Here is a 24,867-nt window from a genome sequence, read left to right on the forward strand (position 1 = left end):
ATTTTTTTTTTATAAATACACCTTGAACATCTATATGTTTATTAGTATAAAATAAATACAAAATGTTACATTTTTGTTTCATTGCATGATACAAAGAGTCCAAGAGTTGCTCTACAGTATCAAGAGAATCCTTCACAACTGTTACCTAAACACAAAAACAGAAACTGTCTGAACATAGCTTTGCAGACTTCTTGACAAACGGTTATTTACAACAAAGTAAAAAGTTTTTAAAAAGGTACATCTCTCTGATGCATTCAAGTCCTACTTAAAACATGCAAGCATTGACAATTGGACTTGCTCATACTGGATCCCTAAAGAATACTTTGAGACTCCCTGGCAGTATTGGCAAACATGTACAAGCTGGTCGGTTTACCATGTATTACTGTGACATATTTATCCTGCATGGTTAATGAGTTAGGTAGCAAAAACAGCTCAGCATTTATATTTGTTATCAAAGATGACACAAACCCAAGAACAGCAGACAAGTCATCGCGCCCTGTTTTCTTGGATTATCGGTTTCCACCATACTTAGACGTCCAGTCGACCCGGCCGTGAACTGGCTGCACCGCAGGAGCTCTGCTCAGGAGATTACCAGACGTCTTCCCCAATGCTGAAAAGCTGCTGCCCTTCACCTGAGTCCGGTCTGCCCGCCTCTTCCAGCCCTCGTAATCTGAAGGGAAACGGCAGACTGTCAAGTTTCTACTTCCAATTTACAACAAGCAACATATGCACATTTGAATTTGACTCGTTAAAATATTACTGAAAAGTTTAGTTAACTCAATTTATTAAGTGAAACACACTTTATATAGAGTGTCTACACATGGCTTGACATGTCCAAGCCTTTATTCCTGTTAATAATGAGGATTTTTTGCTGATGAAAACAACATTTAAGATTGGAATATTACATATAACAAAAACATTTATAATACAGTAATGTGGGCTTAATGAAAAGTATGTTTATTACTTTCTGAAAGGTAACTTTCAAAATCTACTTTTAAGCTAATAAGCCTCAACAGGATGCATATTTTAATTCATGGAATATAACTTTTTTTTAAATCAGAGTAGTTATGTAAAATTAAAAAATATAGAAATTTGCAAGTAAAATATTCAATGACTTAATCAGCCAATTAACAAAAAGAAAACAAAAAAACACAACTGGGTACAAAACGAGTACCTTCATTAGTTTCACTCAGTGAAGAGTTGGAAATGGGCTTGAGTTTTGCAGATTTGGTCTTTTCTTTTTTATGATCAGGAGAAGAATTAGAAGAAAGATTGACTGAAGTAAAGAAATAAGAGAAAAAGGATGAACAACTCTTGAAAGAGAGGTGCAAAGTGATAGACTAGGAAAAGAGAACAGTCTCGCTGACAAAAAAGCAAGCTTAAACAGGTGCGGAAGGTTTTTACCATCTGAAAACAAATAACCGGTGAAATTCTTACTTGAGTGCTGGCCAGCCAAAGGGGCGAGCTGGATCCGCTGTCCCACTGTCCCAACCTCTTTCTTTTGGAAAGAAGGGATGTAACCACTGGAGAGGTTGTACTTGGTGCTCACAAAGTTCCCTTTAAGAAACAAAAGATGTATTTTGAGAGTGTGTATATTCTCTGTGTAGATTGATTAATACAGACTCAACAAGCGAAAACTAGAATAAAACAAATAGATGAACAATAAATGAATAAAATATAACATACACACAATTCTGAATTCACAGCTATTCCAGTTACATTTATTTGAGTCTCAGTTTGAATGGCTTTGGTTGGAGTTGCCACAACGTTCCCTAAATTGCATATAACTTTTGTACATTTAATGAAATGCAAATTTGAAATGTGTCTGCATTTGTATCACTATTTTTAACTGATAAGTAATTTAATTGAAGTACCTTTTGACAGATCAATTTTCTCCAATAATCTTTCTTTGACAACTGATTTCTCTGGGGTGCTATCCACCAGTTTAGTGTCATTCTCTTCTGATCTCACAGCAAAATCGAAGAGTTGAAGAAGTGATGCAGGCAGTAGGAAAGAAAGAAAAGAGATTTAGGATAACAAAGCTGTAAAAGAAGAAATACTTTGAAATAATAGTAAAACAAAGACAGGGGAAGAAAAAAATGAAAAGAGAGGAGAATACAGTTAGTGGTCATTTAAGAAGCACTTGATCTTTAACAGTCAGACCGATTCTCATAAATACATAATGAAAGGGAAAGACAAGGTGAAAGAAAGGCGGGCAAAGTAAAGGGGGTAGATATTGTGTGGCTGCTTACACAATGGACTAAAAAATGATCTAATTAAGATCCCTAACACTTCCGGAGCCCTGAACCCAAAGCTTGTCTGCTGTGACACTACAGCTGATAACAAGCCTTAGAACTGTATTTGAGCATTTAAGTGTAGTAAATGTATTTTTGTTTGACAAATACATTTACTAAACTTTGGAGTTACAAAAGGGAAAACTTGCACACCAAAACTGAGAAGTACAAAGGCTAAAAATGTAACTTGAGAATGTATGAGATGAATAGTAATGCAACTATTTTTTCTTTTCAATCAGAATTACTACATGCATCTACATGTTAAAGTAATCACAGAGTCTGAGTTTGCTCCAGTGTACACTCTACAAAACACCATGTATCAGCATTAGCCATTAGCTGTCGTTACCTGCATTAGCTCTGGTGACGGCTAATCCTCCTCCAATAGGGCAAAGTGGTTTATTTCCAGTGTTCTCCCAGAGGTCCCGCAATGTCATTGCACTCAACTCCTTCTCTCCAGAGGAAGTCTGACTCTTGCCAATTAGACCTTAAAACAACAAACATTTTACATAACATTGGTAATGATAAGCAGGATTATGTAATAGGTGGATGTATGGACTGATAAATATATGTTTTAAAGAACTGTACAGTCTTTAATATTAATATTTAACCTTTTTTAATCAATTGTGCTCCTTTTAGCTACAAAGAAGGCTGTCCATTTGTCTTACCTGGTAGGTAGCGAGACTGGCCAAGATAGTGCTGCCGTGCTGCTGATCCAGGAAGATTATAATCCACTTGGCCAACTTTAACATTGCTGGGAATTTTTGTGACTGTGCTAAATGAATATAGAGGTTTCTGCTCTTTGGGCCTGCAAACAAATTACAATAATTATAAACAAAAAAAGGTTGTTGGTTTTTTTTTAAATAAGCTTGCATTGTTATAGTTTTATCAACTGTACAATAATGTGCCTCATAACTGGAATTTGCCACACGTTTAGCACATTACAGCACTTACTGTGAGCAGTGTTCTTGTTTCCTATCCCCCTCTGCAGTCCCCAGGCTAGGTTTCTTGGAGTTGGAGGCGGCGGTTTCTGATTGGTCAGATTCATCCCAGCTGTCTGATGTCCTGGATACTGCCTGGCCCCAGCGACGGCGACCACTCTTCAGCAGCCCCATCCCGCTTCCGCCTACAGCATTTTCACTGCCCATTGACGTTGCCTTCTGATAATAATAAAAAAAAAGGATATTATGTTTTGATCCATACAGAGGTGTTTAAGAATTGTATTGGACTACTCACTGCGTGGCTGATGCCTTCGGTTTTACTGTCAACCTGAGGCATTGGGATCTGCTGAAGAGGCTGATGTTGCAAATAGTTTCTTGAAGATGCGGAAGCTTTGGAGTCTGATGATGACTGCTGGGGATCTGTCTTTGACTCAGAGAGCTGCTTCTGAACCATTGGACGAGCTTGGAGCTTTTTAGCCTCTTGGCTCTGAGGACGAGGCCCCAACACCTGGCCTACTTGGAAGTAAGGATACCGCAAGGCCTTGCCGAGGAGAGAAAAGAACGGGAAGAGTATGTTAAACTGTTACTACCAATATACAATTTAAAAGCATGTACACTGGATTGAGTGTTAAGACTTTACATCAGAACATTAGTTTTGCCTACCTGTACAGCGGTGGGCCTTTTCTTAGGGTCCCACTGTAGAAAGTCCTGCATCAGTGCAATAGCCTCCTTGCTGGCATTTGGAATAAGGGTCTTCAAGTTAGTCGGCACACATTGGGGGAAGCGAAAATTCATGGCAGATGCAAGTTGGTAGCCCTCTGGCCAATCCATCTAATTGTAAAGAAAATCAAATCATCAGGTGGAAGAAATAAAAACAACAACAACAAAAAAAACAAATCTTTCCCATTAAAATTTTGTCTTTACAAGGAATTTTTAAAAGAGCATTTAACTGTTTTGTTACATAAAATATAAAATAATTCTATACTTTTGTTACTTTCTCAAAGCCAGGGCTCTGCAACCTGCAACTTTGGGGTCACAATGGCTTCCACATTGGCTCTCAATAACCGGATAAAATAATAAAGAACCACCCCACTCTTTTAAATATATATATATTAGGGCTGAGCAATGCTGTCTTAAAATGTATTTGTAGTAATACCAATAAAATAGTTATAACTTTACAGGAGCAGCTAAGTTAATACAATGTTCTACCTCTTTCCGTCCAGAAATTCCTCACCTTTTTCACGGTGCCCAGTACTTGGCAGATCTTAAAGATCTCATCCACTTCACTGTTTCCAGGAAAAAGAGGTCTAAGGGTGTAAAGTTCAGCCATGATGCAGCCCACAGCCCACAGATCAATAGGAGAGCTGTAGGTAGACGACCTCAGCAACACCTCAGGAGCGCGATACCTTGACATAGACCAGAAATACCTCAATATTAAAGTTAATTTCAATCAGCATAAAAATAAAAAACAATCTAAATTTTCTGGCAAAAAAAAACAAAACAAAAAAAAAAAACAACTGCTTTGACGTCATATCTATCCAAATAGAGGAAATCTATTATTTACCATCTTGTTGAAACATAGTCTGTGTAAGGAGGTTTGGAGCGGATCTCTCTGGCCAGTCCAAAGTCGGCTATTTTAACCAGTTCTGGACCCATGCACAGCAGGTTCTCTGGCTTCATGTCTCGATGGAAGAAACCTGGAAAAATTATAACTCAGAGTTTATAATCAGGCTGCAAGATAATGATGAAAATATGACAGGAAATATTTTGAATCCACTGTCTGATTGGCTGAAAAATAAAATAGTTAACTCCCCACTTTGAAAAGATTACTACATTTCATTTTCATTCCTGCACTAAATAAATTTACTGTGCGTCAGCTGGGCTTTAAATTTCAGATAATATCAACAAAGTCCAGTTTTTATTTTTATTTTCGTGTTTTGGGCCAAAACGGACAATCTTGTCATCTACTGACCTCCAGTCTTTTGAGCTTCACTTGCTTTTGATTAAATATTCAATTACAATCAAACATCACAAATTTACCAGCACATTTTCCAGTCATTCCACATTTCTAATAAAACGTGAGTTCATAAGGCTGTGTATTGTAGAAAACTGAAAAATCTCTCCCATATTTAGATAATGGAATCACCTGTTTGTAAATCAATCAAATATAGCCAAAGGGGTGAAAGTGTTTAATGGCCTCAAAAGATATATTTTGCTGTATGTCTCTATAAATTTTATTCAAGAGAAAGCACGGGCATACCTAGTGGCTATACCTAATAACGCCAATGTATTTGCATATGCAATGTATTCCTTCTCATGGGTCACGGTGACAAGATTGTTTGCATGAAATATATCAAACCTAAAAAGCAAAAGGTTATGTTACATTTTCCAAAAGAGAAAAATGACAAGGCCCCTTACCATGCTTATGCACAAAAGCCAACCCAGACAGCACTTGAAACATGATGTTCCTAATTTCATTCTCTGTGAACATCTTATTCTCTCTAACAGCACATCAAAGAGGAAAAAAAGAGAAGAAAGGATACAAGGGAAATCAAAGAAAAATGTTAAGAAAAGAGAAGTCTGGAAAGGTACATGCATTTTGGATGGAGGGATGCTTGGATGTTTAAAGTGCTTTTATGCAATAATTTTTGCAGCCCTTGGACTTTTTTTAGATAATTTGTCACATTACAACCCAAAATTTCAAAGTATCTTTTGTACTTTCTGTCATGTATCAACATAAAGTAGTACATACCTATGAAGTGAAAGGATATTATATGTGGCTTTGGACACTATTTTTCTTTTTAGTTCTTTATAGTTCTTTTTTGGTTTGAAAAAAACTCAGATATGATGAATAACACGTTTGCAACATATTCTGAACTGGGTTTAGGTTTGGACTTTAACTAACCAATCCACAGTAAATATGGCTATAAGTTTATAATAATTTTCATTGTGGAAGGTGAATTTTTTTTCTTATATATGATGTTGTGATGATGTCATCTAGTTAAAACAATTAATACCTAAAGATAAAAAGTGAGAGCATCCATGCATCCTTTCATCACATAGAAACAGAACAGATCAGAGAGTTAGACAAATGTTTCCACCAGGCAAGTTATGGAGCGTTCACATACTGCAAGAATTTGATGCATTTAAAACAATGCAGCTATTGTTCTTTGGAAAATCACTTAATGCAGTGTCACAAATTTCCTCTGAAATTTAGATTTGAAAATAATGCCAATACTTTCACACTGAGTCTTGCAGAATGAAACAGTTCTCACAGATCAGAAAGCATGACCCCAGCACGGTACACCTACCGTGCTTGTGAATAAATGACAGGCCTTGCAAAATCTGAAAGCTTATGTTTCTTATCACTGACTCAGGAAACAATTTTCTTCTGTAAACATACAAATTGACATTTCATTTTGAGGCGCAGTCAGACAAAAATATCATCACAAATATAGTTCTCTTGTCGAGCAACGTTTAATGACTATTATTTTTGATTATAAAACACTAGGAAGAGATTCTCTTGTCTATGTTTTCTATTTACCGGAAAGACCCATCTGGGCTCTGATGTTTGTATCCTACAAACATCAAGGCCTCTTGAGATGAGACTCTTAAGTCTGACAGCTGTTGATTTTTTTATTTTTATTTTACAATGCATTAGGAAATAAAATTAAAATATTTCTAGGAAAACACAGACAACAAATACCCAATAGTAATAATACTTGTACAGAATTTCCCCCAGAAAACTTGCTAAGGCCATATCTAAGGGCGCTACGGCAATCAAACAGCCACCTGCTGTGATTTTGAGTTAAAAAATGTTGGCAGGAAATTTGGAAATATCATTTGACAGTTATACATTTTTGAAAGACTGGTAGATTAATACATAAACACCAACTATGAAGTATTAAAAATGGTAATAATTTAAAAAATTAATAAATTAATATTGCTAAGCCTGATGGGGGCACAAGTAAAGCCCGGAGGCCCGTCAGGCTTATTACATACTGAGGGAAACCCTGTCATCTATGACATTTTAAGATACTTTTTTGAGATTAAGATATTTCTAATACTGTAATGTCACTATAAACCATCAGTGCACAGACTGTGTTCTTCCTTTTCTTACCTGTCCTTCATTAGCTGATACAGGTTTTCTTTCATGTATTCAAAAACAAAGTAAAGGTGATCATTCTCTCTGATAACCTCCTTTAGTTTCACCACATTCGCATGGTTCAGTTTCTTCAAAGACTGCAGAGAGAGACAATGTGAAAAACAAAAAAACACACTATGAAGCCTGAAAGATCTTGCTTATTTATGTACATTAGCAACACATTGACACTTCTGTTACATGGATGCACCATTCCTAGGAGATGCAATGTCACTTTTGCGGTGAACTTCAACGCTGGTTTCACAAATTCATCACCTTTTAATACGTATTTCTGATGATTTCGATTTCTCTTAAAGAGCTGTAGTTAACAGCACTGAATGAATTCAATAGACAACCTGCAAGTCTCCGCAGAAAACATATTTCTCTTTAGAAATCGTTTTGTCCACACTTTTTCTCTGACTTCATCTTTAATCAGTACACTGACACTGAAGCTCCTTTTAAACCGCTTCAGTTTCAAGCACTGACACTGGTTCCTGATCAACTGTGTCTTGCATTTCTTGCATCTCAAAGAAGCCCATTTGAATTTCTTCCCTGGGTTTCAGTGATGCCAGTGACCATCCATACCTTGACTTCCCTTAGATTCATACATTCTTCCCATGAGTAGAACTTTCTCTTCATCCTAGGAAAGACAGAAAATAAAAAAAATGAGATTCTGATGTGTAGATGTGCACCAAAAAAAAAAAAAGATCTTACTTGAATATGCAACATAGCACTATTATTATCTTTACAGTAATAGCACTATGTCTTTTGTGTCACTCTATAAATAATTCAATCCTTTAGACCTGTCTTAAGTTGCAGCTTACATTATTACAAGAACAAAGCTTCAAGGGTCCAAGATTTTACAGCAGTGACTCTTTTTGCTGTGAAACATACATTTGGACTTCACCAATTAATTTGCAAGTGTTGTTATAATATATGTTATCACACACATGGGAAGCAGTGAGCCAGCTGGCACTGGTTTATCCTCTCAAATCAACAATATCTCTCCCACCCTGTGGAATTACATAAGAGCTAGACTGAGCACAAATCCTTTTCTCCTCGTCTGCTCCACAATATCAGGAACCTGACACGCCCCACCCTCTACTTTCACTGCCTTTTGCCGTCATCACATGTATTATCTTGCATGGTAACCAAACGATCAACAAGTGAACCCATCTCCCGGGTTTCTCGTCTATTATTGAACACCGTGGCTGCGTGTCGGACAAAGAAATGTAGGCTACTGGTTTGTTTGTACTATTGATCGCAAGAAAGCTGAAATAGGCAAATTAACCCAGGGCCTAATTCTATAGTTTTATATTGCATCTGTTAACAATGACTGCTTGAGAATATTGCAGATATTTAAAATAGCAAAAGCTCCACTTTAAAGATGTCCATATAAGTGGATTTATTTTTCTGTTTAATTTGTGGTACTTTGTGCTGAATATCTCAGAAAACAAAGCAAAGCACCAATGTCTGGAAATATTTCTGGTCTCGAAAGATTTTAATTGTCATATTGTAAAAGCAAAAGGAGGAAAACTCATTACGCCTATGAAAGAAATGCTGAACAATCAATAAAGCATAAGTGAACCATCTGCAAAAAAAAAAAAAAAAAACCAGCTGCAGGCTCTACCTGTATGTAAACAAAACCATCAAATTTGCCACCTGGATGTCAAATTTAGGTGGCAGTCTTAAGGTCTAGTGCTCTATAAAAGATCTTAGGACAGAAAAGTATAATGTTCTGCACAATTAAAATTATGTGTTACTCCTGTTCAAGTGTCAAAAGTCAAATAAAAACTTTATAGATAACATCTAGACTACAATGATTTTATTTTACCATCAATATCAATAATCGTTGCTTGTCTGTTTTCAGATAAAAGCAATTAGAGCAAATTATATGTTTTGTTTTGAATTTTTGTGTATATCCCTGCAGTTAAAATCATCATTGTTGAAAAAATATTGATATGTGAATGTGTCATGTTATGAATCTGTCTAAATATTATTCTATTCTAATTTCTGAATTTTTGCTTTAGGTAACCATTTATAATGGTTTAACAAGAAAAAAATGAAATTCCTACCTCTTGATTGCTACGAGTTCTCCAGACTCGTTGCTTCTCCCCATCAGCACACTGCCGTAGGTGCCATCACCCAGCTGCTTCAGGGTGGTGTAGCGATTCATCTTCTCTTAAAATTGTTTCATCAGCGTCTCAGTTCTCTTTATGTGTTAGGTGAGCAGCACTGATGTAATAGTTCAAATTACTTTCCTGTTTTCTTCATTTCACCTAATGCTTGGTCTGACAGACAAATGATTTCACTTCTTCTATTCCACAATGAAAAATCTTCAACCAGGGAAAATGTTCCACATCCACTGAGACAGGAGTTTAAAGGGCTTCTTGCAGGTTCTTGTCCACGAGTATAGGAGGCGTATCTTGGTGATGCAGTTAAGTTTGTAGTCAAGAAGTGTCTGAAAATGAAAAAAAGAAAAAAAATCCATTAGCAACATGTCAATTCTCAATGGGACATTATTTATAGACTCCTAATCACCTTAAACAATCTCATAAATCTGAATTATAAGAGAGACGGGATACAGATGACGCTCTGATCACTTCTTGTTTTTTGCCTGGATGAGAAGGATCAGGCGTGCAGCACTGTGGACGAGTAGGAAGCTGTGACATGAACACCCCGGGGTGATGACACAGCCAGCCCTGGAGGGATTAGTCCATGGGAGATGTAAATAGGTTGTTACATCACCAACATGCTTACTGGCATCCACAGCAACCCCCAAAGCTCACTGCCTGGCAGGAGGATTTGATCGACGCCACAGGGTATAGTGATCACAATGTTTGGTTGTTATGTTGAGGAAAGTCCCCCACCCGAAAGTTTCCTACTGAATTACAGGGTCAACAACTACAGAGCCCTTGCAATAAACTTCATTTTCACTCTAAGCTTGCAACATAGTGCTAGAAATTGATGTTATTACAAAATAGTTGCTTTTATTTAAATAAAAAAACAGACTGTTGCTGAAATAATACGGAGATGCTTCAATTTACAATTGTTATCAATAACATTTACATATTGTTTTGACTTAGATTCGTAGGCTTCAGAACAAAAGCAAACCACAATAAATGTTGATGAAAGCCGTAGTTTTCAAGTAGCTGTTGCGCAGAATATTGGGCATGTTTTACTTTCTGCTTTTTATAATATCGGACTTTTTACTCTGGTTGGTAGCCTGCAAAATAGGAGCAAATACACTTCATCCGATCTTAATTTGAAAACATTGATGGCAGCCCCGAGCTTAGCTGTTAGTGTTTAGTCGCAACACAAGATACTCCAGAGCAGCTAAATGTGTTCTTACTGGTCCAAACTTCAAGCTTTTTTCCAAACTTTTTTTTTTTAAGTGTTTAAGTTTGCAGAACAGATTCATATGTGAATTGATTTTTTTCAGGATATAACTCAAACAAAAATTTAATTTGTATTCTGGCTAAAATAATCAGGCATGCTGCAAAATAAGTTAACAGTTACTTATTGTTGTTGTTGTTTTTCCTAACAGCTACAAAGAATACTATACAAAAAATTCCAAAGTACTTATGGTCAGTCTTTCAAGGAAATAAATAAAATGTTTCTTAACATGCTGTTCCATTAAAAATAAACATCTAGCTATATTAGTTTATATGTTTATCATATAACACAGGCATCTAAGGGTCAAGAAATTACAAAAAAAAAAAATCTATAGTTTTTATTGTATTTGTTTTTGTGGGAGAATCACTGTCTAATATACATTATAGATGTTTCACAAAATGTGACTAAAATAAACTCAATGAATAGTAGCCTTGTGTTGCTTAGCCAATATAAATTAACTTCAGAGAAATAAGCTACGGACAAAGGCTATGTAAAATCGATTTAATTACAAAGCTCCCTACTACACTCATCAGGAATTAAATTTATCTTTCTTCAAGTCATTATTGCAGGTACTCTCTCTCGAAAACAAATACCAGCTCTATCCAGGTCGCATTGAGACAATGGGCAACTAAAGCAGAATAAAGTCCAGAGGTCTGCTGGCCTGCAATCTGCTGGGCAGGGATTAAAAGGAATTAAGATGTACCTGGACCACATGACATTAGGAGGCTAATCAAGGTCAGTTCCACTCAGATACCAACCTGATCGCGTAAAACTACTTCATGTGATAATGCTCACTGAACTAAGTGATATTAACGTTATTGATCAGAATTTATCCAAATTCAGTAGCCATGGCTTCCTGAAAAACCTACACGTTGAAACAAATAAACTGACCTTCTTTATACAGCTTTGTCAGACAACCATACATAATTCCCAGATGGTCTTTAATGTTTAAATTAGTTTCTGGCATGTCCGTTTCTAACAGCTCACTTTCTCCGTTGCTTCTTATCAGTAAGCAGTAACTCCCTCTAGTTTTTTTTTTTTTTGCTTTGTTTTTTTCCTCTGTGCGTTTTTAAACTCACCAGTCGCTCGTTTCCGCAGTCGTTGTCTGGCTCCGCTGATAGCTCCTGATAAACTGGACGAAGTACCTGTATCACAGCTCACACGATAAACTGCGTGCCTGCATGCGTCCGCCCGACTCCTTCCCATGGAAACGTACACACAAACCCGACCCCTTTGTTCGGCTCCCAGGTGACAAGCAGCGCAATGCTTTGTGGGGAATGTTGTCCTTCAAGGACTAGCCCTAACCCTTTTGGAAATGCGTGACTGATAAATTCACATTCATGTTGACATTTTGTATGTATTTTTTAAATTATTATTATCATTATTATTTAACCTTACAAATATCTATTTTAAGCAAATATGTCGACAGTTGTGCTGGAGAGAGGCACCGGCCCCCTTCACGACCCTTCAACGACATGTATGTTAGATAATGTCAAAAGTTAAAACCATTAACTAGCTTTAGCCCATTCCTATTTGTAGTTTCAGTTTCTTAAAACACTGCTTCGAGAACGGACAGAAAGTGAATAGTTTTCCTACCACTAAATACTCGCCTCAGAGTCAGGAAAAATTGACACATAAAGAGATTTGCATCATATGAAAGCAGTTTAGATTCTGCACCAGTAGATGGCGCCGCATGATTTATTTTTTGGTTTACATGGGAACCAACAACACTATGAACTTATATATACATAAAACTATATGAGGGATGAAGTTGTTTTTATATTTTCAGAGCTTCATACCAAACTGTTTATGGGGAGTGAGAGACTATTATGGAGAGTGCAGAATGTCAAATGACAATACTTAACAAATGCAATAATTATTTAAGTGTGCCATTAATTTATTAAAACTCTTCACTGAGCGTAGATCTGTGTCTTTTCATCCGTTCTTAAATAATATAAGATTATTCACAAATTGTTTATTTAAAAATGAACAATAAAGTTTTGTGAAACACATTTTTTTTATTATCTTTGATTTGGTATTATTTTTGCAAATATATGTCAGCAGATCTTAATTTAATGTTCAACATGGATTTCATTTAAATGTAAATTATGAACTTCTTGTCGATTTGATGTTTCTGAACTAAATAAACTTTATTTACTGGTCAGAATCCAAATCTTTACCAACTTCAACTGTGGTCTCGATAGAAACCACTAGTCCGATCCATTTTTCTGTTGAAAAATCATCTACTTTTTCAACCATATGTATCATCTTTCAAGCCCCTTACTTAACTATGCGCCATTTATTTTATAAGAACTTGTAAAATTACAAACTTACAAAAAGAATTTTCTCTTTTGTGTTTTGAAAATAAATCAACTTAAAATAGCAGTAAATCTAAACTGATCATGTGCAGTGGTTGCATAAAATAACACCGTGATCAAATTGTGTTTTAACATGCGAGACAACAGCTCAGTGTGAGAACTCTCTGTCAGCTGTTGAGAGTTATCCTGAATTATGTCACAGAGATTCACATACATGGAGGGGACAAATCATAGCGGTCTCTCAGTCCATTCAGTACAGAATATAAGCAAGCAAAGAACTTATTTATTAGATAATTATGCCATCATAAGCCACACACAGTTTTTCTGTGTGTAACTAGCGTCAAATATTTTCTACATTATGCTAAAACAATAACTATGGTTGGATTAAATTCTCTTTCATGCTCAATCTTTAGTGTAACACAGGTAAGGACTCCCCCTTGTGGATTTAAATAATCCCTGCACTCTTTAGAGAGCCTCAGATTTATTGCTGTTGTGTTTCTCAGAGAGAGAGAGAGAAAAAAAAAAACATTTAAAACCCATTATTTTAGAGCAGTAAATTATCATGTAATAGGACCATTGCATTATTTGCAGGACAGCAGCTCTCAGGGTCGGGACACCCTGGTCAAGCGTCTGATGACTGCTCTGAAAGATTTTCTCGAGTTTGCAAGATAACCTGGCCAGAAGAAATAATGTGTTTGATGATGAAATTAGGTTGGGTGTGTCATTCTATATCAAATATGTGGCTGTCATAATCTGATCCATGTGATCAGATTAATGCTTTATGCACAGTCATCTAACCGATCCACACATCAGCATCTGCTGACTCAGGACAACATGAAGTTCTGAGGCAATTTCTTCACCTCCAGTAGTTTTTATCGATGTCTGTGGTTCTCATTGATGATTCTAGCACACACAAAGAACAGGTTAAGCTCAGACATACCAGGACGGGCGGGGAAGAGAGTGTAACAAGTGGAAATGGACTTAAGAGGATTATTGTGGTCGTTAGTTCCCTGTTGGTCTCATTAAGGATGACCAGCAATGCTGGTGTGAGATAGCACAAATCGTCAGGAACAATCGATTCACAACCAAAGTGTAGTTTTGTTTTTTCTTTTTTCTTTTTGACACTGCAATGAAATAATTTTTTTGCAACATCTCACGATGACCTGCTGTGGTTGTTACCTACTGGGAGCACATGGTGATCCGTTTGCAGGCGTACGTTTGGACCAAAGAACAGTTTCCTGACCAGGACTTCGGCAGGCGGCTTCTGAGGGACATGAGGACGAGACCTGCTGGGATTGGCAATGTCCATGCTGACTGGATGGGTTCGCTTCCCTCCATACTCAGTGCCATGCCTCTCAAGTATCTTGCTGTGCCAGGTGAGCAGAAAGAATGAGGGGTGAACAGGAGAGAAGAGATGGGAAATTTGACAGTAGGGTGGAAAGGAATGTAATTATGGCTTTGCGTATTTTGAATGAATGATGCGAAGAAGAGTTGAGCTCTTTGTCCATTCAGGGTAGGCAGTTGTGGACCAATTATCCAGAAAAAAAAAAACTCTCCAAGTCAAGTATTCCCCCCTCCCCCCAGAGTTTTATTGTCTTCGTCTTGTTTTTATCTGCTTCGTCTGCTCCTCAGTTTCCCTCCTCAGTTTCCATACAGATGCAATTTTTCCTCTCCTCGTCATGCACATTTCATTAGCAGCAACATGTTTCATACTTTGTTCCAGGTTCTCATGACTCCTTCACCTTCTGGGTGGATGTGCATGCCCCTGTGGGCCCTGATCAGAAGTCTTATGTAAAGTACCTTGCCACCATGTTCAGCGTGCTAGCCAAGAAAGTCATGGTGAAGTGGTCAATGACACAGGTGCAAATCTCCCAATGCAGAGAAGTCACGATTTTGAAGATTTGTTCTTCCATGTACGGATTTTGCAGCCTCTTCTAGAAATGCTCTGTGATCTCTATCCCCAGAACCTGACATTCAGGGAGCAATTAGATGCAGGAATTCGTTACTTCGATCTCAGGGTGTCTTCTAAACCAGGTGAGCCTGGAAATGAGATCTACTTCATCCATGGCCTCTTTGGACACAAGGTGAGTAAAGAAAAAACAAACAAACACACAAACACACAATCGCGTCGAGTCACACTACTTAATTTATTATTTCAAATATGCTTCTGTTGAAAACAATAGATACATGTTTCACCATTTTTCAGCTCATTGTTGCAGTTTGTATTTTTTGATTGTGTTTCTTTTCCTGCAAGAGTAATGGTTTTCTTCCAGTATTGTGTTCCACTAAGTAGTGCATGGAGTAGTGCACTGATGATCAACATAGATTTTTACTTGTAAACGTCTCTCCAGTGAAAAAGGAATGATAATAATAATTGAGCAGCATTTAAGTGGACAGAATGTCTTCTGACCAGTATCTTTGCAGTTCACGTTGTCTGTGTGTAATTGTTTTCTGTGAGCAAACTTTAATATGTGTTTGTTTTCCATGTAACTTTGCCGTTGCTGTTGTCTGTCAATAAGTTTATTTGTATAACACAGTTTGGCAAGAAGGCAGTTCAAAGCGCTTTAAATCATAAAAACACAAAAATAAAAAGTCATTAAAATTGCATACAGTCATCATTTGAGAAATCAGAGACACAAATTACATTTTGATGAGAGGCATCATCAAAATGATCAACACACATCAAATGTGTTGTTTAATGTTAACCAGAGTTAAAGAAACTATGAGTTTCAGCTTTTTAATTTTTTTTTTATTTTCTGGAATTTGTTCAATATATGTGGTGGTTCTGGTTCTGGGGATGCAGAGGAGACCAGAACTGGAACACCTGATAGTTCTGGAAGGCTGATAAAACGACAGCAGATCTTTAATGTACTGTGGTGCTAAGCCATGCAATGATTTATAAGCTAAGAACAGCATTTTAAAGTCTGTTTTCTGAGCTTGACTTGGTCTCCCTTGTAAAATATATTTCTACAAAAGGTATTATTTATTTCTGAATTGCTTAGGAAACTGTTAAATTTCAGATTTTAGCTTTACTTTTTAATGTAATGCATGGCACTTTTGGAGGCTTAAAACTGTGACTAAACAAGAAGCAGCATCTCTTCATGCCTGCATTAGCAACAGACCTTTTGTTTCATCCATCGACTAATCACTGGCTTGCCTTCAATCTTTCTGTAAAGGTGAGAGACGGCCTGTTGGAAATTAACTCTTTCTTGAGCAGACACAAGAAAGAGGTAAGAATCATTCTTCATAGTACTATTTTTTTTTTAGAGCACAAATAAATGTTTAGATGAATTGTTGATTCCTTTCTGGATTAAGGTTGTGCTTTTGGACTTCAATCATTACTACGCGATGGATGAAGATCACCATTTGTACCTCATCCATATGCTACAGGAAGTGTTTGGCAGCAAGCTTTGCAGAGACTGTGTAGTGGAGAACATCACTCTGAACTACCTGTGGGAGAAGAAATATCAAGTGAGATCCAAACACTGCAGCAGAACTTTTCTTCTGGTTGTTTTGTTTTTTTGGAGTGTTTTTTCCCCCCTCCAGTCAATTGCTACAAAAGCTTTGTTCCTTGTAAAGCAGTAAGTGCATATAAAGTGCATTTTCTACATCTATAAGAGAACCGACTTGTGAGTGTGCGTGTGGTGGACAGATCAATGAGTGTCAGGTAATCCCAGCTGTCTTTGACATTCCTAAGAAGGAATCAGAGTTGGGTGACATCCCATTAACACTTGTTCTACCTTGCAACTGTGCTTTCCCTTTTCTCCAACTTTAACTTTAAGCGTAGTCGTTTCTGTTTGACTTCTCTACTGATTTAGATAATCTGCAAAATCTTTTCACCAAACTCTTGTAGACAAACTTTATCTTTTTCTTTTATTACGCACACTGTTCTTTTTGGTTTGTGTTTTTTTTCCCCTCATTATATATGACACATTTATACGCATGTAAATAGATACATTTCTGAGAAACTCCTCATTTTTGTGGCTGTAACTACTGTGCGTGTCCAGAGCGTGTCCAGATGAAAGTAGCCTACTATCATTACTTGTCCTGTGACCCTAATCTTTTGCTGACTTAGCCTACTTGGCGGAGGTACCAGAGATAGTGCAGGAGACAAGAAAAGGAGAGGATGAGTAAATGTAGAGCAGTGCTGTAAGTACCTGAAGGGGGCAGCATTTCTCTTTGTTATGTTTGTCATATTCAGGACACTTTTACCTTTCTAAAAGTGTCCTCTCAATTTAATTTTGTATTTTTTCATAACTACTTCAGACGACCTTCTCATGATTAAGTGCTAAGAAAAATGTACATAAGTAAGAAATGCTAGCGATGCTTAAACAATAGCAGTTGAGTTCATTCTTTAAGACACACAAAGGAAAGAAGGGATTGGATTCACTTATATCACATGAGAATTGTAAACTAAGGTACAAATATCTTATTAATTATTTCGCCTCTTTACAGGTCATTGTGTTCTACCATCACCCTTCAGCACAAGGTGTCCCTGTGATGTGGCCTGGCAATAAAATCCCTGCTCCTTGGGCAAACACCACTGAGCCCAACAAGCTTATACAGGTAAGACAACAACAGTATTTCTTTTGTTGATTCTTCGCCCTCACATTAGGATAACATCACTATGCACACACAGCAGGTACAAAAAAAACAAAAAAAAAATGTTTTGTAAAATAAAACCTAAAGAGTCAATGGAAAATCGCTCATACAGGAGAATAAGATCCATGAACTCACAAACAAGTCTGCCAGGGAAAATGGTTAAATGAGAGTAAAGGTGATGTTTAGAAATGAGAAGTCAAAGTCCAGGCCTAATCTAAAGAGATGATGTACTTGAACCTGAGATGAGAGGCACTGATAATATTGGGTTGTCCACAGTTAATGAGCAATCACGAAACTTTTCTGGAATTAAATCTACCTTCCAAGTGTCAAATCTAAGAATGAGATCATCTTTTGCCACTCTCTGGGTTTACATGACAATCAGAACAATTCATTCTGTCTTTCCTACAATGTTTTCTTCCCCTCCATGTCTCAAACACATTGTTTCTCTGCTTACCTAAAATAAGCCTGTTAATGTTTGCAGCTCATCCTTGCATAACCGTGCAAACAAAATTTGTGTGCTTATTTTCTTTTTCAATAAGTTTTATTTTTCCCTTTTATTCAACTTTCTCTTAGTTTCTGGAAACCACATTGAAAGAAAGAAACAAACAGGGATCCTTCCATGTCACCCAGGCTATCCTCACTCCTACAGCCAACACTATAGCCAAAGGTTTGGTGTGGGGGCTGCGTGAATACCTGGTAGAAAGGTAAGTACCAAACTACATAAATTAGTTCTTTTTTTGTTTTTTGTTGTTTTTTAAATCTTCTACATCATGCTATCTGCACACATTGTCATCTTGCCTCACATGATTGGTTTATTTGTCTTTGCATTGCTCATGATCTCAATGCAAGGTGCAGATGTTCTCATTTGCACGTCATGCCTCAGACATATCTCAGTTTTTGTCCTGACAAACCTTATATGAAGGCGAAATCCTGACACTGAAAAAATATTCTTCATACCTTCAGATAAGAAGAGTATAGGACCAGCATATTATGTTGCAGCATATCATTCCGAAAGAACTGGACAGAGATGGGAGGTGGTCTAATTTTGCACTTCTCGGGAAGTACAATTGCATACCACAAGCAGATAAACACATTAGCTTCCAGGTTTTGTTCTGTTAAGCTCTGACAGGGGGGGGAGGGCATATATTTGGCTGTTTAAAGTGATACAGCCACATTAGGTCTGTCTCTGACTGTGTTATGCCTGGTAGGAATGAGAAAACAAGGAATGCAGAGGAGTGACTCCAAGGCAAGAGTGTAGGAGTTGCAGCTGGCTTATTTTCTTTGGATAAGTTTTCTCCCACATTATCATATATTTCAGAACACCAACAGTAGGCTAAAGAAAAAAAGTTAGCAGGCCAATACAAAAACCTGACCAAATTCCAGTTTGACAGTATATATTGTGACTGTTTCCGCAAGTATAACCAACCAGAATGAAGAAATTAACTTTTAATTTCCTTAAAAGGAAATCAAAGATTTATCCAAAGCTATCTTCTGTTCCACACATGCTTCAAAAGAAGCATGTTTGGAAAAGAAAATAGTTTTAACTTTGTTGTCTCAAGCAGTCTGTCTACTTTCATCAATCTAGAAACCTGCCAACCATAATGTCTTGGGTTCAGAGTCAACGGCCAGGAGTGGACGGAGTCAACATCATCACTTCGGACTTTGTGGAGCTCACTGACTTTGCCAACATCGTGATTAAACTCAACAACCTACTGCTCTCTGAGTCGGAACGCAAACCCAGATGACACATTCCCCATTTTTGACTAGCGCTCAGATGGTTTGGTTTTATGTGTTTATCCTAGTTAGGATAAAATGGCTTCAGTAATGCACATGACATTATTGACTTCAAGGAGGTTTGGTAGCTGGTACGCAGGCAGTTTTTCTGCTGCCTGGAAAGCTTCAGTTTCTAACTTAACGACTCAAGTTAAATGCCAGAGTTTGCAGAAATTTGTAAGCCTTTAAATATTCCTGGAACTCTTCGATTTTACTTGCAGCCAATTCTTTCAGCCTAAATTTTACAATACAGCCAAGAGGAGTTTGGGAAAATTGGGGTGAGGTTAGGGAGAATGAAGAGTGGTTTGTATTCACTTTCACACAGGGATACCTCACATCACTGCTATGAAATGCAACTGTTATACAGACCCATTTCACAAATGCTCCACCTGTTACCATGGTTATAATAATCCTAGACATGCTGTTAATTTTTTACATCTAGATGTGTTTTTTTTTTTGTTTATTTGTTTTTTTATCGAAATGGTGATTAATACACAAACACTGAATTTCTATTTATGAACAAAGACAGTAATAAGAAAATACCCAACAGCCTCCATCAAGTCTTTCAAAGATTGGACTGAGTATTAAGTTAAATTGCCTCTACCGGCCCAGAGGTCTCACTGTTCATTCAGATGCAGATTTGCAAACTCAAATTTTGTTATTTATTTACTTTTTTAGACTTTCTACTGACGGGCTTTCCCAGCAAGCCATTCTTTTTACACCTTTTTTTTTTTTTGTTTTTATGAATGTCAACATGTAACATGTTAAGTCAAGACTATTGAGTCTGGTATGCATTTCCAAAATTTCTCTGAAAACTATTTGGTCTGACTTTAGCGTCTTTGGCATTTATCATGTGGGACGTTCACTATATACATATATATATATATATATATATATATATATGTTCTCAGAGGCTATTAACACCTTTATTTATTTTGAAATGAACAAATGCAAAGCTGAGATGGAAAAGCTGGGGTTTTCCATCTCAAGTCATCCCTTTTATACGATTTGGGAGGAAAATTTGGAACTAGTTACATCTGATCAAATGCAGTCAGTAGTCAGTAGTGACTTCCTGTGTAAAAGCAGTAAACATCAGCAGTTTGCCAGCCTCTGTCTGAAAGATGAAGGAAAGACAGTGATCACCTTGGGTAAGCAATTCTTGACACCCATCAGGCTGGGTAGAGTTATAAGGCAACATATATATATATATATATATATATATATATATATATATATATATATATGTATATATATATATATATATATATAAAAAAAAAAAAATATATATATATATATATATATATATATATATATATATATATATATATATATATACATATATATATATATATATATATATATATATATATGTATATATATATATATATACATATATATATATATATATATATATATATATATATATATATATATATATATTATATATATATATATATATATTATATATATATATATATATTATATATATATGTATATATATATATATATTTTTTTTTATTATACAGTTACAATGTTCAAACTGTTTGTAAATTGCCTTATAACTCTACCCAGCCTGATGGGTGTCAAGAATTGCTTACCCAAGGTGATCACTGTCTTTCCTTCATCTTTCAGACAGAGGCTGGCAAACTGCTGATGTTTACTGCTTTTACACAGGAAGTCACTACTGACTACTGACTGCATTTGATCAGATGTAACTAGTTCCAAATTTTCCTCCCAAATCGTATAAAAGGGATGACTTGAGATGGAAAACCCCAGCTTTTCCATCTCAGCTTTGCATTTGTTCATTTCAAAATAAATAAAGGTGTTAATAGCCTCTGAGAACATATTTAAAATAATAAAACCCGGTAGAAACCACATTGTTTTTTTTTTTTTTTTTTTTTTGGTGGGTGGAAGGAAATGAGACCTAAATTCCTACCATTGATAAATGGGGTGTGCTCTCTTTTTACAGTTACTGCATGTAGCAGTAAAAGGTAATGAAAAACAAATGCATTTTCACTTTCCCCCAGTGAAGTTGAGGGAAAAGCATGAGCTGCTTTTTTGTTTGTTTGTTTGTTTACTCTTTATTTCTAGGTTTTGGGCAGGGAGTCCACTGGGCCAGCTGTGTCTCAACATGAATGGCATTTAACAAGCGCTATAGACAGTAACACCTCTGGGGCGTAAATTCTGCAAGGCTATATGTGGAAGTTTTGCCACAATCCCTGTAAAGCATGTGCACCCATAAAAATAAACAGCTACACTTTTTATGTTACAGTTTGTTGGGTTTGATGCAAAAATAGGAAAAGAAAAGCTCCATTTAGAGAAATGTTGGAAAAGTCTCATCAGAACCTGAATGTGTAGCCATTAAACTATCCACAAGACAATTAATGAGTACTGACTGCAGAAATGTTTTCTGTGCATTTTGAATGTGTTCTGCATCAACATGTGTTCCTGTGTGTTTTGTGCCTTGCGGGTTTAGTGATCACTATGTAGCTCATAGACAGCAATGTTCTGACTATCTGCTCTTTTATTGTCAAGAAAGTAAAAAAAACAACAACAACAACAACAAAAAAACAGGGTAATGGGGACCAAGAGAATAAGTGAGTTGCCAATATGTATTGAATGACTGTGTGACAGACTAAGAAGAATTCAGTAAGAACAAACCTAAATATCTAGAAAAAAACAAAAACAAAAACTTTTTCCTCAGCATCAGTAGTATGTAAAAGTTAACTGTGATGTTTTGTTTCTGTATGCTTGACCACATCTCTTCACACCCTGTGTGAGTTGTTTTTTGCGAAACTGCCTGCATCTGTCCAGGCCACGTTGTTGACACTGTTGAGTGTGGTCACCGAGCCCTATGAGGTCCTCTCTCACTCTGAGACACAAGCAGAGCCACTTTAATTGTGGAGTAATTACACATACCATGGCAGGCCAGTGGGAGAACCGAGAGCAGCAGCAAAGCCGAACTGAAAGCATTCCTCTGTTGTTTGGATTGGTCCTCTCTCTTTCTCCTTGTGTCCCACTTTTCTGTTTTCCAGCTGGCTTCCAGGGCTTCAAAGGAGACAATTACAGCTAATCCGAGATGTTTGTGTTGCAATGAATAACGAGACTGCTTTTACTTCGTTACTCGTCCAAATTCTTTTTTTTTTTTTTTTTTTTCCGATCAAAGTTTAACGTTCTGGATTCCCAATGGATCCGGAATGTCAGTCTCACCCCAGCTCCCCCAGCCCATTTCCAAACAGTCCAGCACAAACATCTCGCTCCGCATAAATCCTCGGCAGACGTCCTCATGACCAAACATGGTTGCAGTTTTATTAGCAGGACTATTGTCACGGTTGGTTTCACGGTTTGTACGTGTCGAGAGACGGAAACTGTGGCGAGAAGAGAACATCCACACAACGTATCCCTGTTGGGGCTAATGGTTTAACACTAAACAGCTGAGTAAACTCGGTTTCAATCCATTTAACGTCTGCCATTTCCGTGATGTAATATGCCGAAGTTAACTGGGTCACCAGCATCCGTGGCACACAAAATTGTCAGTATTCCCTGACAGACTGCAGTGAGTAGGATATTTATACAGCTGTAAAAACAGCTGGAGGGGCATCTCATGATTATCTTTCCTCCAAATGAATTAAAGGTGAGCAAAGACAGAGTAGGGCTGAATAAATCAATTTTGATGTAAACTAAACTTACTATATTTGGGACTTACAGTTATTGAGTTTTCCTAAGCTATTTACTCAGACTTTACATTGTAAAAGCATGCTGAATGAGCGTGTGAACGAATGTGTCCATCCCAACAGAGCATTTTACAAAATTAGTTCCTGTGTAATAAAATGAAATGTCAAGCTATGAAAATAGTCTGGAAACAAATGAGCTCATATCCAAGTTTGTATAGAAGGACATTGGTTTGTTATTTGTTTTAGTTCCATGTTTGTTTGTCTATTTTTCTTTGTGTTTTTTTTTTGTTTGTTTGTTTGTTTCATATCATGATTGAATCTAATGTGTAACTCTTTCAGATTTTCCTGAATGAAATGGACACCTATTACTGAATCTCTTCCTCTGACATAGGGAAGAAGGATGAGATTTCCTGTTCAACCTTTGGAGAACACATGGGAAAAGTAGAATTCTTTTAGGAATGCAATCAGTCACCATAGAGCTCATTTAAACACACAGGCCTCAGGATGATGTAACTGGGAAATGCTTGCTGGCACTTACTTCTTACCCAGGATGATGAGGGAGTGTAATGGGTTCTGGCATGACAGTTGGCAAGAGAGGATGTTAAAAGAAACCAGGAGAAAATATATCTAGTGATAATGGTGAGGCAACAGTTATTAGCTTCGTTAGCACTCCAATCATCTGTAGCATCAAACCATGGCACACCATGTTGAACCCATGTGAAATTTTATAAATATTGAAAGCGCGGAGCATGCTGATTATAATACTCCCTGATTGTGGGAGACCACAATCAGGCAAAATCTTTCAGAGATTTCCTTCTGGCCATGTATTTCGCTCATGCATCATGAAATGCATTGGAGAAAGTGGAGAACAAATTATTCTTCCTTCTAACTATAAGCTCACTTACTTTATTTGTCTGCTTTCTTGCACTGAAATTTTCACAGTGCCACTTTTGTTTTACCACACACACACCCACACACACACCCCCACACACACACACACACACACACACACACACACACACCCACACACACACCCACGCACACACACACCCACACACACACACACACACACACCACACACACACACAACACACACACACAAAACACCATTTTATAGCCCAACAGTTGATTTGTGAGCATGGCAAAAACCAAACTCCTCACGCCTTAAAAGTTGTTCTCGATTACAAGTCTAAATAAATCCGATTTCATTTGTTCTTTAAAGTTAATTTGTGCTTAGCAAACGCGTTTAAGTGTTATTTTAGCTTTCTATAAATTCATGTTGTTGTGCACCCTCCTATTTCCTGTAGGATTCAAATGCAACCATTATATAAGAGGCAGATACTGGCTCCCGTATAGCAGATTCCTGTGTGCATGACACATATTTTCCCAGCAAAAATGCCAAAAAAATAAAAATAAAAAAAAGTTAAAATATTTCTAATATATGATCTGGTCATAATAACTTCTTAAACTAAGTTAACAACTGGTCAACTTTCACCTTCCTCCGCCTCTGATGCAAAACCAGCAGGACGCTGGGATTTTATTTTTAAAATAATGGTTTAGACCTTCTTCAGCAAACACGCAATTAGCAAATTAAGGCTTCCCCTTGTTTTCTTAATTATTTTTTTTAACAGCAAACTCCTGACAGGCCACTGGAACACAATGCCAGGACTTCAGTTGTACTCTCAGTTTGTGTGCCAGAGGAGGAAAAGGAAAAACGAATGTTTTTCTGAT

General features: G+C 36.9%; 2 protein-coding genes across 10 annotated transcripts; one reads left to right on the forward strand and one right to left on the reverse strand.

Annotated features, from left to right (window-relative positions):
• Positions 1-22: 22 nt before the first annotated feature.
• Positions 23-12,402, reverse strand: mak (male germ cell-associated kinase). 9 transcript variants are annotated; one of them, XM_055037311.1, is made up of 17 exons: positions 11,849-12,402; positions 9,449-9,834; positions 7,959-8,013; positions 7,353-7,474; positions 5,651-5,733; positions 4,797-4,929; positions 4,467-4,638; positions 3,896-4,063; positions 3,528-3,773; positions 3,246-3,451; positions 2,960-3,099; positions 2,641-2,778; positions 1,875-1,961; positions 1,438-1,557; positions 1,175-1,276; positions 469-670; positions 23-145 (listed from the first exon to the last, which is right to left on the reverse strand). In XM_055037311.1, exons 2-16 carry the CDS (start codon positions 9,547-9,549, stop codon positions 510-512), a joined length of 2,034 nt encoding a protein of 677 aa, XP_054893286.1. In that variant the 5' UTR covers positions 9,550-9,834; positions 11,849-12,402; the 3' UTR covers positions 23-145; positions 469-509. The 9 variants fall into 9 exon arrangements, with proteins under 9 accessions (XP_054893286.1, XP_054893288.1, XP_054893285.1 ...); XM_055037313.1 differs by having other exon boundaries at positions 23-670; positions 1,175-1,237; XM_055037310.1 differs by having other exon boundaries at positions 23-670.
• A 1,746-nt stretch (positions 12,403-14,148) lies between these two features.
• plcxd2 (phosphatidylinositol-specific phospholipase C, X domain containing 2) lies at positions 14,149-19,878 on the forward strand. Its single transcript, XM_055037721.1, has 8 exons — positions 14,149-14,463; positions 14,811-14,947; positions 15,052-15,171; positions 16,264-16,317; positions 16,403-16,558; positions 17,543-17,653; positions 18,263-18,393; positions 19,275-19,878. The coding sequence occupies exons 1-8, from the start codon at positions 14,280-14,282 to the stop codon at positions 19,432-19,434; spliced, it is 1,053 nt and encodes a 350-aa protein (XP_054893696.1). The 5' UTR covers positions 14,149-14,279; the 3' UTR covers positions 19,435-19,878.
• Positions 19,879-24,867: the final 4,989 nt, after the last annotated feature.

Source organism: Poeciliopsis prolifica, unplaced genomic scaffold (assembly GCF_027474105.1).
Source record: "Poeciliopsis prolifica strain line A6 unplaced genomic scaffold, Auburn_PproV2 SCAFFOLD012, whole genome shotgun sequence".
Classification (NCBI taxonomy): Eukaryota; Metazoa; Chordata; class Actinopteri; order Cyprinodontiformes; family Poeciliidae; genus Poeciliopsis; species Poeciliopsis prolifica.